A 15,013-nucleotide genomic window follows, 5' to 3' on the forward strand; every position below is an offset into this window, starting at 1 on the left:
GATGGTGGAGTTCCAGATGCAACTTTGAGGCAATTTCTGGGACTTTGAACCTCTTCTGGGACCTGCTTGGGGGTATCTCATGGGCTAGGTTGCTAGAAGGCAAGGGTGGTTTTGAGAGCAGCACTTCTTCCGTGCTCAGGATCGGTGCATCCCGAGGAATAGGAAATCAGGGAATTGGGGCAGGAAACCCGCGTGGATGAGCAAGGAGCTCATCGATAAGATGAAGAGGAAGAGGAAGGTCTATGAAAGGTGGAAAAAGGGCCTGGCCTCTTGGGAGGAGTATAGGAGTATATTCAAGAAGGGCAGGAAGGAGGATCCGGGAAACTACAGGCCACCTCTGTCCCTGGAAAGGTGTTGGAGCAGCTTGTACTGGAGGCCATCTCCAAGCAATTGGAAGAGAAGAAGGTTATGAGGAGCGGTCAGCATGGATTCACCAAGGGAAGTCGTGCTCGACCAACCTCGTTGCCTTCTACGATGGCATCAGCAGCTGGGGAGACGAGGGGAGAGCGGTGGATGGCATCTACCTTGGCTTTAGCAAGGCTTTTGGTGCTGTCTCCCATGAAATCCTGCTAGGAAAGCTGAGAAAGTGTGGGATGAGTGGGTTGAGAACTGGCTGAGTGGCCGAGCTCAGAGGGTGGTGATCCAAGGAGCAGAGTCTGGCTGGAGACCTCTCCTCTGCCCTGGTCAGGCCTCACCTGGAGCACTGGGTCCAGTTCTGGGCTCCCCAGTACAAAAAAAGACAGGGAGCTCCTGGAAAGAGGCCAGCAGAGGGCCACAAAGATGATACGGGGCCTGGAGCAGCTTCCCTGTGAGGAGAGGCTGAGAGACCTGGGGCTGTTCGGGCTGGAGAAGAGAAAACCGAGAGGGGATTTCCTCAGTGTATATAAATATCTGAGGGGTGGGGGACAGAAGGATGTAGCCAACCTTTTTTTGGTGGTTTGTGGGGACAGGACAAGGGGCAATGGCCCTAAAATTGAACACAGGATGTTCTGCACTGACATGTGAAAGAAATTCTTCATGGTGAGGGTGATGGAGCACTGGAACACGCTACCCAGGGAGGTTTTTTGGAGATATTCGAGGCCTGTCTGGATGCCTACCTGGGCAGCCTGCTCTGAGGACCCTGCTTTGGCAGAGGGGTTGGACCCGATGATCTTTTGAGGTCCCTTCCAACCTTTACAGTTCTGTGATTCTGGGAGTCCCCAGCTCCTCCGAAGTTTGGTGTCGGCAAATTTGCTCCAAACACCTTCTGGTCCTACATCCACATCATTTATAAAGACACCGAAGAGGACTGGCCCTAAAATGGAGCCTTGAGGGACCCCACTAGTGACCACCCTCCAGCCTGATGCGGCCCCATTAACCACAAACCTTGGAGCCTTCCCAAAACAGGGCTCAAGGAGACCAAGAGCTCAAGGGGGGGGAAAATAATGCTCAACCCAACCCCATGTGTGCGTTTGTAGGGTGAATGGGGCAGGAATGACACCGGTACCTGTCCCCAAAACAGCCCTTGTGACCACAGGGAGCCCGGCTCAACTCGAATAATATTTTCTTTATTTACATGTTAAAGAATCGAAAGGTTTGAAACATACAATAAGATGAAAACACGGCTCTAAGGGTCTAATAGTGGGGAAGGGGGGGGGGGGGGGGGGGAGGACGGGCGGGAGAGGGTGAAAGGAAGAGGAGGGGAGGGGGGGAAAAAAACAAAACAAAACAAAAAAATAAAACGAGTAGAAAAAAATTATACAGTCAACGTAAAAAACAGGCGGCCCCTCCCTCCCCCCTGCCCCGCCGGGGAACATGCTGCCCTGCTCGTGTGCCGGGGAGGGCTATGTACAACGGGCCGGGGCCCGCGCCAGCACGACGCAGCTCAAATAAATTAAAATCCTCCACAGACAAGGGGACGGGGGACGGCGGCGGCTCCCCCCCGGCCGGGGAAGGGCTGCGGCCACGGGGCGCTGCTGCCTTCCACGGCAAACCCAAATATTCGGGACTGTTAACCCCTTTTTTTTTTTGTTTTTGTGTGTGTGTTTGTTTTTTTTCACCTTTAAATGCTTTTTTTTTTAAGATTTTTTTTTTTCGTTTTTCTTATATTTTTTTTTTCTTAAAAACCCCAAACTTTTCCCCCTCGGAAAAAATCCCACAAGTCGGAAAAAAAAAAAAAAAATAAAACCCTAAAACAACAAACAGTAAAACCTGCTGGGGATGGGGTGGTGGCTGTAACCCCCCCCCCCGCCCCAAGCCCGGCCCGGCCTTGGGGGCCTGAGCGCAGCCCCCCCTGCCCTGGCGACACCCGGGAACCTCCGGCCCGTGACCCCCGGCCACCCCCCCAACCCCAAAAAGTCCGTGGGGGCGTCGCTCAGGCCCCGGGAGGGCTCCTCAGCACCCCCCCAAGCCCACCCTGGGGGCGCAGTCGGCCGGGCGGGGGGGCTCTCAGTCCGGTTCACGCGGGCCCGGTCCCGCAGAGCCGCTTCCGAACCTGCCCGTGGCTCCACCCGGCCGCGCCGCTCGCAGCCTTCGGGGCTGCTCCGGCCTCCTCCTCCTCCTCCCCCCCTAACCCGAATCCGAATCGCTGGTGTCCGAGGACGAGGATGAGGAGCTGGAGCTGCTGGAGTCCGAGCTGGAGCTGGAGGCGCTGAGCCGCGACACGGCCACCTGCTGCGCCGACTCGGGCTTCTCGCTGGCTGTAAGGTTGAGGAGGACACGTTCAGCACCTCCACGATTTGAAGGCAGCCAAAACGTGGCCCCCCCGACCCCCAAAATCCCACCCCGCAACCCCAGCGCTCACCCTTCTTCGGGGGTTTCTTGGTGGAGTTGAGCTGGCCGCTGACGTCCTGCAGCCGCTTCTCCAGCTCCCGTTTCTTCTCCAGCGCCAGCTCCTCTTTCGTCTTCCCCACCGGCTTCTTCATGGCTGCGGGGAGGAAGAGAGGGGCTGCTCAGCTCAGCTCAGCCCCACAACCCCCAAAAATCCCCCCAAAACTCCCCCCACGACTCACTTTCGCTGTAGGGCTTGCGGGGTTTCTTCCGCAGGCAGGACAGCACGTAGCGCTCCAGCTCGCGCAGCGTCGAGGGCTTGAGGGTCTCGAAGTCGATCTCGATCTCCTCGGGGTTGGAATCCCGCAGGGAAGGCTCCCGGGACTGGATGATGTGCACCACCCGGCCCAGTTTCTCGCCGGGCAGCTTGTTGATGTCCAAGCTGAGCTGGCGTTTCTCGTCGTAGGTCATGGGCTTGCTCTCCTCCTCCTCCTCCGAGTCGTAGAGCGCCGGGGGAGGCGGCAGCGCCGCTTTCGCCGCCTTCTTCGAGTTCCTGCCGGGAGCAAAGCCTCAGAAATGCTGAAATCCCCCCCAAAAAACGCCCCCACCCCACATTCTCCCACCCCACGGGCTCCCCCCAACGCGTTCTGGCAGCACTCAGACAGGTTTTTGGCTTGTTTTGTCTCAGGTCATCGCCACAGTCGATCTGACGGGGAAAGGGTCATCACGGCTGCTGCCCGCACCCCAAATCCTTGCGGGGGCACCCATGGGTGCCTCACTCACTTGGAGCTGCCTCCGCTGCCTCCCCCGCTGGTCCCTCCGCCGCCCCCGGCCTTCTTGGCTTTGCGCAGTTGGGCCTGACGTGCCCGGGCTTCCTCGTCGCCTCCTCCCCGGCCTTTGTGCTTCTCCGATTTCTTCTTCTTCTTCTTCTCCCGCTTCTTTTTGGGTTTGGAAACGGGGCCCTGTGAGAGGGCAGCCAGCTGCTCGTGCACGGCCCGCAGCTGTGGGGGGAGACAGGGGGGTGAGGCGGGCATGGGGAGAGGGCGCGGGTGGTGGCACCGGCCCTGCTCCGGCCCTCACCTGCTCCTGCAGCTCGGCCAGGCGGTTGGCGCGCTCCTCCTCCGAGTCCGAGCTCTCCTCGCTCTCCGACGAGCTCTCGCTGCTGCTTTCGTCCTCATCATCGTCTTCATCGTCCTCATCATCCTCGTCCTCGTCGCTGGAGGACTCCTCGGATGAGGATTTGGAGAGGGCACCGGGCAGCGGCGCCGACACCGAGGGCGGGCTGGCGTCCTGCGGCTCGTCAGGCATCTTGGCGTAGCTGAACTCGAAAACATCCTGAGAAAAGGGGATAAAAAATAAAAATAAAAGGGTGAGGGGGGTCAGCACGGCATTTTGGGGTCCGGAGGGGGGTTTTGGGGAGCCCACCCACCTGCAGCTTGCGGGCCATGGCCACCACGTCGTGGTCGGGCGGGTTGTACTTGTAGCAGTTGGAGAACATTAACCGGACGTCGGCGGCGAACTCCTGCGCGTCGTGGTAGTCCCGGTTCTCCATCTTCCGCTGCGGGGAGCCAAAAATGGGTGAAAACGGGTAAGTTCGAGCCCCCCCAGCCTTCAAAAACCCCCTGCAGGCCACGAAACCCCCCCAAAAAATCCCAAACCTTGATGGTGCTGAGGTCCATGGGGTGCTTGATGATCTCGTGGTAGTCGTGCAGCCCCAGGGCCGAGGCGTCGACGGGCTTGTAGAAGGGCCAGGCGTAGGCGGCGTGTTTTTTGGAGAGCAGCTCCTTGAGGATGCCGTTGCAGTACTTGAGCTGCTCCGACAGCTTGCCCTTCTTGGAGGTCTGGTGCTGCTGGGAATCGGGCAAATCCTTCTTGGGGGGTTTGATGGGGCGGCCGCTCTCGCGCCGGGCGGGGATTTTGGCCGCTTTGGCCTCCAGCAGCGTGGCCGAGGGCGAGGACTCGCCGCTGGTGGCGATGATGGCCGTGGTGGTGGGGGTGGTGGTGTCGGCTTTCCGCTTCACCCCCTTCTTCTACCAGAGAAAGAAATAAAAAAAAAAGAAAAAGGGGGTGAGCGAGGATGTGAGAAACTCGGAGTTTTTCCCCAAACCTTTGTTTTTTGGCCCAGATTCCTACCTTGGCCACGGGCTGGGTGGGCGCGGGGGTGGGCAGCACGGCGGGGGTGGTGGCGGTGGAGTGCAGCGACTTGAGGAGCGGCGCGGAGATGACGGAGGGGTGGGGAATGTTGACGATGGTGGTGGGGATGTCGGGGCTGGGGGCGTACACCGTGCTGTGCGACACCGAGGACACGGCCGGCACTTGCTGAGCGGCCGTCAGGCCCGCCAGGAGCGCTGGGCACGGAGAAAAAACCCAATTCCCATTCAAATCTGGCCCCCAAAAAGGGCGCAAAACCCTTTCGGGGTCCCAAACCCCAGCCCCGTGTGACCCCAACGTACCCGCCGCCCTGGACGCCCCCTTTTTGTGGCTGTTTTTGGCCACCGGGACCACGATCTCCTGCTCCTCCGGAGGCATCTGAGCCACCTTCTGCAGGAAAATCTTCTCCAGGGTTTGGGCCATCAGCACGATGTCATCCGTGGGCTGCGGGGAGGGACGGAGGCAACGTCAGGGACCACAGGGGAGGCTCCAGCAGGCCCTATCCCGGCCCCCCCTCATCTCAAAGCCCCCACCTTGTTGTAGATGTAGCAGTTGGTGAACATGGTGTTGAAATCCTGCATGCACTCGGCGGCCCCCCAGTAGTAGTTGTTCTCCAGGCGCCGTTTGATTGTCCCCATGTCCATGGGCTGCTTGATGATCTTGTGGTAATCCTGCCAAAAAAAAAAAATCGGGGGGGTGCAGGGGGTCAGCTGCAAGCCAAAAATCAAAGCACGCCCCTACCCACCCCCATTTTGCGCCCCGAGCCACCCTCGATGAGTTTTTGGGGGGCTCGAGCTCCTGGCAGCCCCCCCCTGCTCACACATCCGCTCTCACTCAGCCAGCAGAGAAAGCAGGCAGGGGGTGCGGCGGGTTGACAGAATAAAATTTAAAAAAAATAAAGTAAAATAATAATAAAAAAACCTGCCTCCGGACCTGGTCCCCACCCTAGAGTGCCACCGTCTGGATTTTAAGAGGGGAGGGTCCCTAGGTGAGCCCTGGAGGGGGTCGGGGGGGAGCCTAAATTTGTGGGGACGGCCTCGAGGGCCAAATGGGGCTGCGGGGGGGGGCGACGCTAACGCTAAGGTGCGGAGCGAACCTACGTGGAATTTACCTCCGGGCTTTAAATCCTTGGGCGCCACAGGTGCACGGGGGGCTGGCGTTTATTATTGGGGTCACAGGATGTCTTCTACAAATTCATGGATGGGAATCTGCAAAACGCATTCAGGGCACAAGAGATTAGGTGGGGAGGGGAGGGGGAGGGGAGATGAGGGGAGGGGGTAAGGGGGAGGGAAGCTTTTTGGGTTCCCTCCGGAGCGGCTGCGTCACCTCACCCCTACCTGCACGGGGAACGGGGGACGAGCCGAGCGGGCCGGCCGCCTGTTGGGACATTTATGGGGTCGGGGAGGAATTGGGGGGGCTTCAGAACCCGTAGGGTTTACGCCCCGGGGAGAAAAAAATGGGGGGGGGACAGCACAGCCCAGGCACCTGCAGCTGCATCTTTTTTTTTTTTGGCGGAGCCCCAGGAGGGGCAAGGCGCCGGCCCTGGCACTCTGAGGCTTGGGGACCACGTTTTGGGGCCGGGGCGATGCTAGGTGACCCTAAAAACACCCCGTGCCTGCCTACCCGCAACCCCCCGGGGGTTGGGGGCAAGCGGGGGACGCACAGACACACACACGCTCGCCTCCCTTAGCCCCCCACACGTGCCCCCCCACCCCAAAAAAACAAAAAACCCCAAAACCCAGCTCGTTACCGGCAGGCCCAGCTTGACGGCGTCGACGGGCTGGCGGAAAGGCCAAGCAAACTGGTGCTTCCACAGGGCTTTCATCACCACCTTGTGCAGGTATTGCAGCTGGTTGGTGACCCGGCCGGGTTTTTTGGGGTTGGAAACCTCCGGCGGAGGTGGGTTGACCTGAGGGGACTGCAAAGCCGGCACCGAGGCCATGGTGGGGCTCTCGAAGCCCTCGTAGAGGAGCGAGGGTTTGCGGATCCGCTTGCCGGGGGTCGATTCCGTCGCCAGGCCCATGAGGCCGGCATTGCCCTCCCCCAAAATCCTGCAAGGGGGTCGGGGGGGGGGGGGGAGAAGCAGAGACACCGTTAGCCGGGCAGCTCCGCACCACCGCGGCCTGAAACACTGATAAAAACCCCCAAAAATTAAAAAAAATTAAGAAAAAAAAGGCGGGCGGGAGCTGGCGCGGGTCCAGGTCCGGCGGCGAACAAAGAAGCCGGCGCGGGGGTGACGAAGGGGCCCCGAGGTGGTGGCCCTGGGGGCTTCGAGGGGGGGTTTGGGGACACAACGGGGCGCCCCGGGACCCGTTAGGAGGCGGTGGGGGGGGTGTCGCCTCGTTCCGGGGGTCCCCGGGGGGGTTTTGGGGGAAAAAACGGCGCTGGGGGGGAAGGGGAGGAAGGGAGGATGGAACCCTAAAGGATTTGGTGGGGGGGGGAATCGGCCTCAAGGCGGCAATGGGACCCCCAAGGGGGGCGTGAATATTTGGGGGGGGGTCTGGGGGGTTTGGGAAAAGGCAGAAATGGCCCCAAACCAGCCCTTGGGGGCTGTGCAGGGGGGGTCTGCAGCCCCTCAGGGCCCCGCAGGCCGCCCAAAGGGGCTGCCAAGGACACGAGGATGAAGGAAGGACGGCGCCACAGCAAACTGGGAGCACTGGGAGGCGACTGGGAGGCAACTGGGAGAGCCCCAACCCCACTGCAGCCCCTCAGGGCACCCCACAGGGTGGATACAAGCCCCCAGCAAGACGCAAGACCCCCATACAAGCCCCCCACCCCCCTAAAAAAATAAAAAAAAAATAATAAAAAATAAAAAAATAAACCTACTTGCTCTGGGGATTCACATTCTGCAGCATCCCGGCGGCTGCGTGCCCGGCTCCCGGCCTTCCTCCTCCTCCTCCTCCTCCACCACCTCCTCCTCCTCCTGCCGCCGCCGTCTCCTCCGACGCCCCCCCCACTTTGCCCGCCGGGGAGGAGCCTCCTCCCCCCGCCCCCGTTAAGGAGCCGGCCCCCGGCCGGGCATCACCGAGCGGCGGCGGCTCGGGCCCGTCCAGCGGCCCTCACATCGGGCGGGCGCCGAGAAAATGGCGGCGGTGAGGGAAACCAGAAGAGGGGGGGGGGGCGCCTCTTGATGGCCGCCCACCGGCCCCGAGCCCGGCGCGATGCCGCCAATACAACCCCGGAGGCGTCGCTGGGAGCCGGAGGGATCCGAAAAGAGCGGCGGCGGGGCCGGGCGAGGCGAGGCTGGCGGCGGATGGCGGCGGATGGCGGCCGAGGCGTCAGCGGCCGGGCTCCATCTTGGCTCCGTGAGGGGCGGGAGAGCGCGGAAGGGGAAGGGAGGGGGGAGGAGGGAAGGAGGGGGGGGGGGGGGGGGAGGGGGGGCTCCCCTCGCTGCAGGCCGCAGGCAGGGGTCGCTACGGAGGCCGGGGAGGGTCCGGCGGAGCCCTCCGGGAGCGCGGAGGCGGGGGCTGGGCCGCCCGGTGGAGGATGGCTCCGGTTTGGGGCCGCCCCCCCCTCTGCTTCCTCCTCCTCCTCCTCCTCCTCCTCCTCCTCCTCCCTGCGCGCACCGGGCCCGACCCGCTCCGTCCTTCAGTCCCCGCGAAATGGCGCCGCTCGGCCTGCCCCCGGCCGGCCTTATATAGGCAGCCGCCGGCCCCTCATTGGGCGGCGGCGCCGCTGACGTCACCGCCCCGCCCCCACCCGCCCCGCCGCGGCCTCATTGGGCGGAAGCCGCCGTGGCGCGGCTCGCTCATTGGCCGCCCGCCGCGTCGCTCACTCCCCGCCGCGCTCCCCCGCCCTTCCGCCCTTCCGCCCGGCGCCCGGCGGCGCCGCCTCCTATTGGCCCATGCTGCCATTCGTTGCGCCGCGATTGGCTGGAGGGTCACGTGAGGGGGGGGCGGCGCCCGGCCGTTGGCTGTTGTTGTCGCGCGCCCGGCTGGCTGAAGGAGGAGGAAGGAGAAGGGGGGGGTGGGCGGCGGCCATTTTGTGAGGCGGCGGCGGACAATGAGGGCGGCCGGGCCCGGCGCTCCGCCGCCCCCACAGCCCCCACGGGGCCCACGCGGGACACGGGGGGGGCTCCACGGGGGCTGGATCCCACTCGCGACCCCCACGCCGAGCCCTGGGGAAGGTGTGGGGGGGGTACCGGTGACCCCCCCCCCCACACACACCCCCCCCATAAGCTGGGCTGGGGGCTCCCCTCAGGGTTGTGGGCTCTGAGGGGGGCCCACGCGGGGCCGGGACACGCGTGGGGGCCCCCCCTCAAAAAAAAAGCAGTTGGGGGGGGGGAAAAACCAGTCCCAGCACCCCCACGGTGGATTTGGGACCCCCCCACGCTGACCTCAAGCCCCCCCTGGCAGCCTCCAGCCCCCCCCCGTCACCCTCAAGCCCCCCACGCAAACCTCGAGCCCCCCACGGCGAACACGAGACCCCCCCCACGGCCACCTCGACACCCCCCCCGCCGAGCCCCGAGCCCCACTCGCGGGGTGCTCAGCCCCATTTTCTCCCCGTTTTCCCCCCTTTTCACCCCCGGCTCCCCCAAAAAAACATCAATTTAAGGGGACCCCACGGTGGTCCCGGACACGCGTGGGGGGGGGGACGATCCCTTTGGTATGGGGGGCTCGAAATGGACCCAAAAAAAAGGGACGGGGTCAAAGGGACCCCCCCGGCCGCCACGCCGTGACACAGCACTTTGGGCCCCACGGGCCCTGCCCGCCGCCGCCCCCGCGCGAACACCCAAACATGGCGCTTTTCGCCCCAAACCGCCGCCCCCCCCCCCCACCCCCGCGCCTCCTGCCCGTCACCGCCGCCCGCGCTTCCCATTGGCTGCCGGCCCCCCCCGGGGGGGCGGGATTTCGGTTTGATTGACATCTCAGCCCCACGTGGCCTCCTCCCTCCCCCCCCCCCCGGGTGGGTTTATGGGGGAAAAAAATAAAAAATAAATAAAAAAAATTTAAAAAAGGGGGGTGAGGTCGCCCCCCCCCCCTTGCCCGACACTCACCTGAGCAGCCCCCCAGTGGGGTCGCGCCCCCCGCTCCCGCACCGGCCTCATCCGCCCTGCCCGGCCCTCCCCCCCCCCCTAAGAAAAGCCCCGGTTTGGGGCAAAAAAAGGGGAAAAAAAAAAACATCCCAGGGCAGAAAAAAAAAGGGAGCCACGCGCTACGTCACCCGCGCCGCGATTGGCTCCCCGCCGTCACGTGACGCCCCCGCGGCTCCCACGGCCCCCCATTCATGCCCCCTCCGCCCGGGGGGGGCCGCGCGGCTCCGCGGGGTCCTAGCGCCGACCTCCCCCCCCCCCCCCAGGGTATGGGGATGGGTGGGGGGGGGGGGGGTGAAAGGAGGGGGGCGCATGCGCTGTGAGGGCCCTCTGCAGCCCCCACCCCCTGGGGAGGGGGGGTCAGGGGGAAAGGGGGGGGTTGGGGGAGGGAGAACGGGGCGGGGGGGGCACCTATGGGTGCGTCCTGCGTTGCAAGGGTGATCCTGTGGGGGGTGCACGGCGCTGCAGGCGTGCACGGCATTGCAAGGGTGCACCTAAGGGAGTGCACGGCATTGCAAGGGTGCACGATGTTGCAAGGGTGCACGCGTGGGGGGTGCACGGCATTGCAAGGGTGCACCCATGGGGGTGCACAGTATTGCAAGGGTGCATCTATGGGGGTGCACGGCATTGCAAGGGTGCACGAGTGGAGATGCGGGGCGTTGCAAAGCATGCCCGGCGTTGCAAAGCGTGCCCGACATTGCAAGGGTGCACCTAGGGGGGTGCACGGCCTTGCAAGGGTGCACGCGTGGGGTTGCACGGCCTTGCAAGGGGTGCCCACGTTGCAAGGGAGCGCCTATGGGGATGCGTGACACTGCAAAGGTGCGCCTATTGGGGTGCATGACATTGTAAGGGTGCACCCGTGGGGGTGCATGACATTGCAAGGGGGTGCCCGGCATTGCAAGGGTGCACTTAGGGGGGTGCCCCGTATTGTAAAGGGGGAGCTATGGGGGTGCACGGCGTTGCAAGGGGTGCCCGGTGTTGCAAGGGTGCACCCATGGGGGTCCATGGCATTGCAAGGGTGCATATATTTGGGGCATTAAATGAATTAAGGATGCACCCAGGGGGGTGCACAGCATTGCAACGGGTGCACAGCATTGCAAGGGTGCACCCATAGGGGTGCATGGCATTGCAAGGGTGCACGAATGGAGATGCAGGGCGTTGCAAAGCACGCCCAGCATTGCAAGGGTGCACATATTTGGGGCATTAAATGAATTAAGGGTGCAGCCAGGGGGGTGCACAGCATTGCAAAGGGTGCACGGCGTTGCAAGGGTGCACGAATGGAATTCCACGTACTTGCAAAGGGTGCTCGGCCTTGCAAGGGTGCACCTAGGGGGGGTGCCCGGCATTGCAAGGGTGCACCCGGGGGGGTGCACGGCATTGCAAGGGTGCACGAATGGAGACGCGGGGCGTTGCAAAGCATGCCCGGCGTTGCAAAGCGTGCCCGACATTGCAAGGGTGCACCTAGGGGGGTGCCCGGCATTGCAGCAGTGCCGTGCACGCCCTCGGGGCCGTGGCGGCTGCAGCGCCTGCAGCTCAGTGGCTGCAAAGCGGTGCAGTGTGCGGAGGGGGGGGGGGTTGCTGGGCTGGGGGGGGGGTGTGCACCGTCACCGCCACATCCCCACGGCGGCGTTTTTACCCCAAAACCCCGCGTTTTTACCCCATAACCCCTCGCAGCAGCACCATCCGGTGGTGGTGGTGGTGGTGTGTGTGTGGGGGGGGTTCCCCTGCTTGATTAATTAGGGCAATTAATTAACGAGGTCAACGAAGGCGAGCGTTGCGCACGCGAGGGGGCGGTCGCGGGTGGGAGCTCGGCGGGGTCGCGGCGTGTCCCCGTGTCCCCCCCCCCCCCAAAAAAAAAAAGCCCCAGCGGCTATCACAGCACCGGGGCTCCCCGCCGGCGACTTCTCCCTAGCAACCGATGACGCGGGGGGGGCGCGGGGCGCGGCCATTGGCGGAGCCGGCGGCGGGGAGACAGCGGCGGGATGGGGGCTGCGGGTGGGCGCGGGGCGCTGCTGGGCGCCCTGCTCGGGGTGGCCCTGGTCACCGCCGCCACCCCCGGTAGGACGGGGTCGTGTTGGGGACGGGACGAGGGTGTGTGTGGGGGGGTGTACAAGGGGTGTGCGTGGTCCCCGGGGGGGAGTTTCGGGGGTTTTGGGGGATTTTGGGGGGTTTTGGGGGGGTTTTGGGGGCGGGGAGGGGGGCGTCGCGCGGTTGTGAACTGGGGGGAGTGGGAGGAAGGGGGTGCAAGGGGTGTGAGGGGGTGGGGGTAGTAGTGCAAGGGGTTGGGGGGGTGGGTGGAGGGGTGGCCGTGCTGTAGTGCAAGGGGCTGTGTGTTGTAGTGCAAGGGGTGGCTGTGCAATAGTGCAAGGGGCTGTGCGGTGTGCAAGGGGCTCTGTGGTAGTGCAAGTGGCTGTGCAGTAGTGCAAGGGGTGGCCATGCAGTAGTGCGAGGGGCTGCGTGTTGTAGTGCAAGGGGTGGCTATGTAGTGTGCAAGGGGCTGTGTGCTAGTGCAAGTGGCTGTGCAGTGTGCAAGGGATTGTGTGCAGTAGTGCAAGGGGTGGCCATGCAGTAGTGCAAAGTGTGGCTATGCAGTGTGCAAGGGGCTGTGTGCTAGTGAAAGGGGCTGTGCAGTGTGTAAGGGGCTCTGTGCAGTGGTGCAAGGGGCTGCGTGTTGTAGTGCAAGGGGTGGCTATGCAGTGTGCAAGGGACTGCGTGTAAGTGCAAGGGGCTGTGCACAGTGTGCAAAGTGTGGCTATGCAATAGTGCAAGGGGCTGTGTGCTAGTGCAAGGGGCTACGTCCAGTAGTGAAAGGGGCTATGCAGTGTGCAAGTGGTGTCTGTGCAGTAGTGCAAGGGGGGCCATGCACTAGTGCAAGGGGCTGTGTGCAGTGTGCAAGAGGGGGCTGTGCATTAGTGCAAGGGACTTTGCACGGAGCTGTATGCCCCTTAATGCATGGGGTGTATGCTAGTGCAAGGGGCTCTGTGCTACCACACAGAGCCATGCATGGGTTTGTCTGTGCATTTGTGCACACACGAGTGTGAGCAGGAGTGTACGCATAGCAGGGCAAAGTGCTGTGGGTAGGGTGCAAGGGGGGGCTATGCACAGGGCCATGGGGTGGCCCCTTGCATAAGCAGCAGCAGTGTGTGTGTTGCTGCATGTTTTCATGCATGGTAGGCGTATGCAGAGTGTGCGTGCACAGTGGGTGTGAACACAGCATGTGTGCAAGGCCAGTGCATGCATGCAGCGTGCCCACGCACAGCATGGGTGCGTCCAAGCAGGGCACGTGTGTGCATGCACAGTCTGCGTGTGTATCCCTGCACAGCACGTGAACATGCAGCGCGTGTGGACAAGCAGACAGATGCGTGTGCGCAGGGTGTCTGTGCTCACACGACGTGTGAGCGCATGCACACGCAGCGTGCACGTGCAAGGAGTGCATAAGCAGACTGGGAACCTTTGCATGGCGTGTGCATGTGCAAAGTGGATGTCCACGCAGTGCACAGTGTGCGTGCATGCATGGCGTGTGCAAATGCACGTGCATACACAGTGTGTGCAAATGTGCATGCATGGCGTTTGCAAATGCACGTGCATGCATGGTGTGTGCAAATGCACATGGATGGTGTGTGCAAATGTCATGCACAGGGTGTGCAAATGCTCATGCACAGTGCGTGCAAATGTCCATACATGGTGTGTGCAAATGCACGTGCATACATGGTGTGTCCAAATGCACATGCACAGTGTGTGCAAATGCATGTGCATGCACGGTGCGTGCAAATGTGCATACGTGGTGTGTGCAAATGCTTGTGCATGCACGGTGTGTGCAAATGCTCACGCACAGCGTGTGCAAATGCACAGCACACCGTGCATGCATACTACACACGTGGCCACGTGCAGTACGTGCGTGCATGCACCGCGTGCGCCTGCTGCACGCGTGCCACTGACCCTGCACCCGCCCCGCAGAGCCGCCGGTGCACAGCCTGGCCGAGGTGCTCTTCTGCCAGCCGGACATGCCCTCGCTGGGGCTGGCGGTGACCTTCGACAACGAGCAGCTCTTCTGGTTCGACGCCCCCATGTCGCGCTGGCAGCCGCGCCTGCCCGACTTCCCCGCGTGGCCCGAGGCCACCGAGCCGCCGTCAGAGCTCGTCCACGACACCACGCTGTGCCAGGACGTGCTCGAGATCCTCACCGCCTACACTTCGAAGTATATGCCCATGGCTGAAGCCAAGGGTAGGTGTCCCCTGTCCCCTCCTGCCACCCCTGCTGGTGGTGCCACCCCTACCGGTGCCACCCTTGCCGGTGCCACCCCTATCGGTGCCATCCTTGTGCCGCAGGCATCCCGGTGGCCAACGTCTTCCTGAAGCGCCCGCTGGAGCTCGGCCGGCCCAACACGCTGGTCTGCATGGTGGGTAACATCTTCCCGCCCGCCGTCACCATCGGCTGGCAGCGGGACGGCGTCCCCGTCACCGACGGCGTCACCGACACCACCTACACCCCCGTCGAGGACCTGGGCTTCGTGCGCTTCTCCTACCTGGAGGTGACGCCCCGGGCGGGGGACGTCTACTCCTGCATTGTCACCCGCGAGCGGGACAACACCTCCGTGCTCACCTACTGGGGTGAGTGGGGGGGTCGCTTTTTGGGGTGGGGGGCCCGCTTTTGGGGCCGGCTCTGATGGCGCCCGCTGTGTCCCCGCAGTGCCGCAGGACCCCGTCCCCTCCGACGTGCTGGCCACGGCGCTGTGCGGCGCTGCCATGGCGCTGGGCATCCTGCTGGCACTGGTGGGGCTGGCGCTGCTGGTGGCCACCCATCGACACCGCCACGGTACGTGGGGACAGACAGACAGCGGGGGGGGACAGTGACCGAGGTGACACGTCCCCCCCCTCCCTTGCTCATTGATATCCCACCCCCCTCTTCCAGGTTGAGCGCTCGGCGTGGGGACGGAGCCGAGCCGGTGCCATGGTGCAATTAAACCCCTTCGTTTGCAGCCTCGTGGGGGTTTCGTGTCCTGGTGGTGCTGGGGGGTGGCTTCTCCGTTGGCTCGTAGCGGGGTTGCGCCGTGCGGTTCCGTGCCCTCAGGGTGGTGCCACC

At 63.4% G+C, this 15,013-nt stretch overlaps 2 protein-coding genes and 1 long non-coding RNA gene across 7 annotated transcripts; 2 read left to right on the forward strand and 1 right to left on the reverse strand.

Annotated features, from left to right (window-relative positions):
• Positions 1 to 1,526: 1,526 nt before the first annotated feature.
• BRD2 (bromodomain containing 2) lies at positions 1,527 to 8,508 on the reverse strand. 4 transcript variants are annotated; one of them, XM_084501010.1, is made up of 12 exons: positions 7,726 to 8,508; positions 6,650 to 6,950; positions 5,433 to 5,570; positions 5,202 to 5,343; positions 4,882 to 5,096; positions 4,407 to 4,775; positions 4,178 to 4,306; positions 3,829 to 4,083; positions 3,532 to 3,749; positions 2,991 to 3,301; positions 2,783 to 2,905; positions 1,527 to 2,678 (listed from the first exon to the last, which is right to left on the reverse strand). In XM_084501010.1, exons 1-12 carry the CDS (start codon positions 7,752 to 7,754, stop codon positions 2,548 to 2,550), a joined length of 2,361 nt encoding a protein of 786 aa, XP_084357136.1. In that variant the 5' UTR covers positions 7,755 to 8,508; the 3' UTR covers positions 1,527 to 2,547. The 4 variants fall into 4 exon arrangements, with proteins under 4 accessions (XP_084357136.1, XP_084357137.1, XP_084357135.1 ...); XM_084501011.1 differs by having other exon boundaries at positions 3,532 to 3,710; positions 4,407 to 4,778; XM_084501009.1 differs by having other exon boundaries at positions 4,407 to 4,778; positions 7,726 to 8,506.
• A 1,587-nt stretch (positions 8,509 to 10,095) lies between these two features.
• LOC311425350 (class II histocompatibility antigen, M alpha chain) lies at positions 10,096 to 14,909 on the forward strand. 2 transcript variants are annotated; one of them, XM_084501193.1, is made up of 5 exons: positions 10,096 to 10,198; positions 13,889 to 14,155; positions 14,260 to 14,541; positions 14,621 to 14,746; positions 14,843 to 14,909. In XM_084501193.1, the coding sequence occupies exons 1-5, from the start codon at positions 10,126 to 10,128 to the stop codon at positions 14,845 to 14,847; spliced, it is 753 nt and encodes a 250-aa protein (XP_084357319.1). In that variant the 5' UTR covers positions 10,096 to 10,125; the 3' UTR covers positions 14,848 to 14,909. The 2 variants fall into 2 exon arrangements, with proteins under 2 accessions (XP_084357319.1, XP_084357318.1); XM_084501192.1 differs by lacking the exon at positions 10,096 to 10,198 and adding an exon at positions 11,881 to 11,989.
• Positions 10,442 to 11,426, forward strand: LOC311425387. Its single transcript, XR_014686306.1, has 3 exons — positions 10,442 to 10,516; positions 10,581 to 11,298; positions 11,331 to 11,426. It is a non-coding gene; the product is annotated as an uncharacterized lncRNA (long non-coding RNA).
• Positions 14,910 to 15,013: the final 104 nt, after the last annotated feature.

This window comes from Aythya ferina, assembly GCF_964211825.1.
Source record: "Aythya ferina genome assembly, chromosome: 30".
NCBI lineage: Eukaryota > Metazoa > Chordata > Aves > Anseriformes > Anatidae > Aythya > Aythya ferina.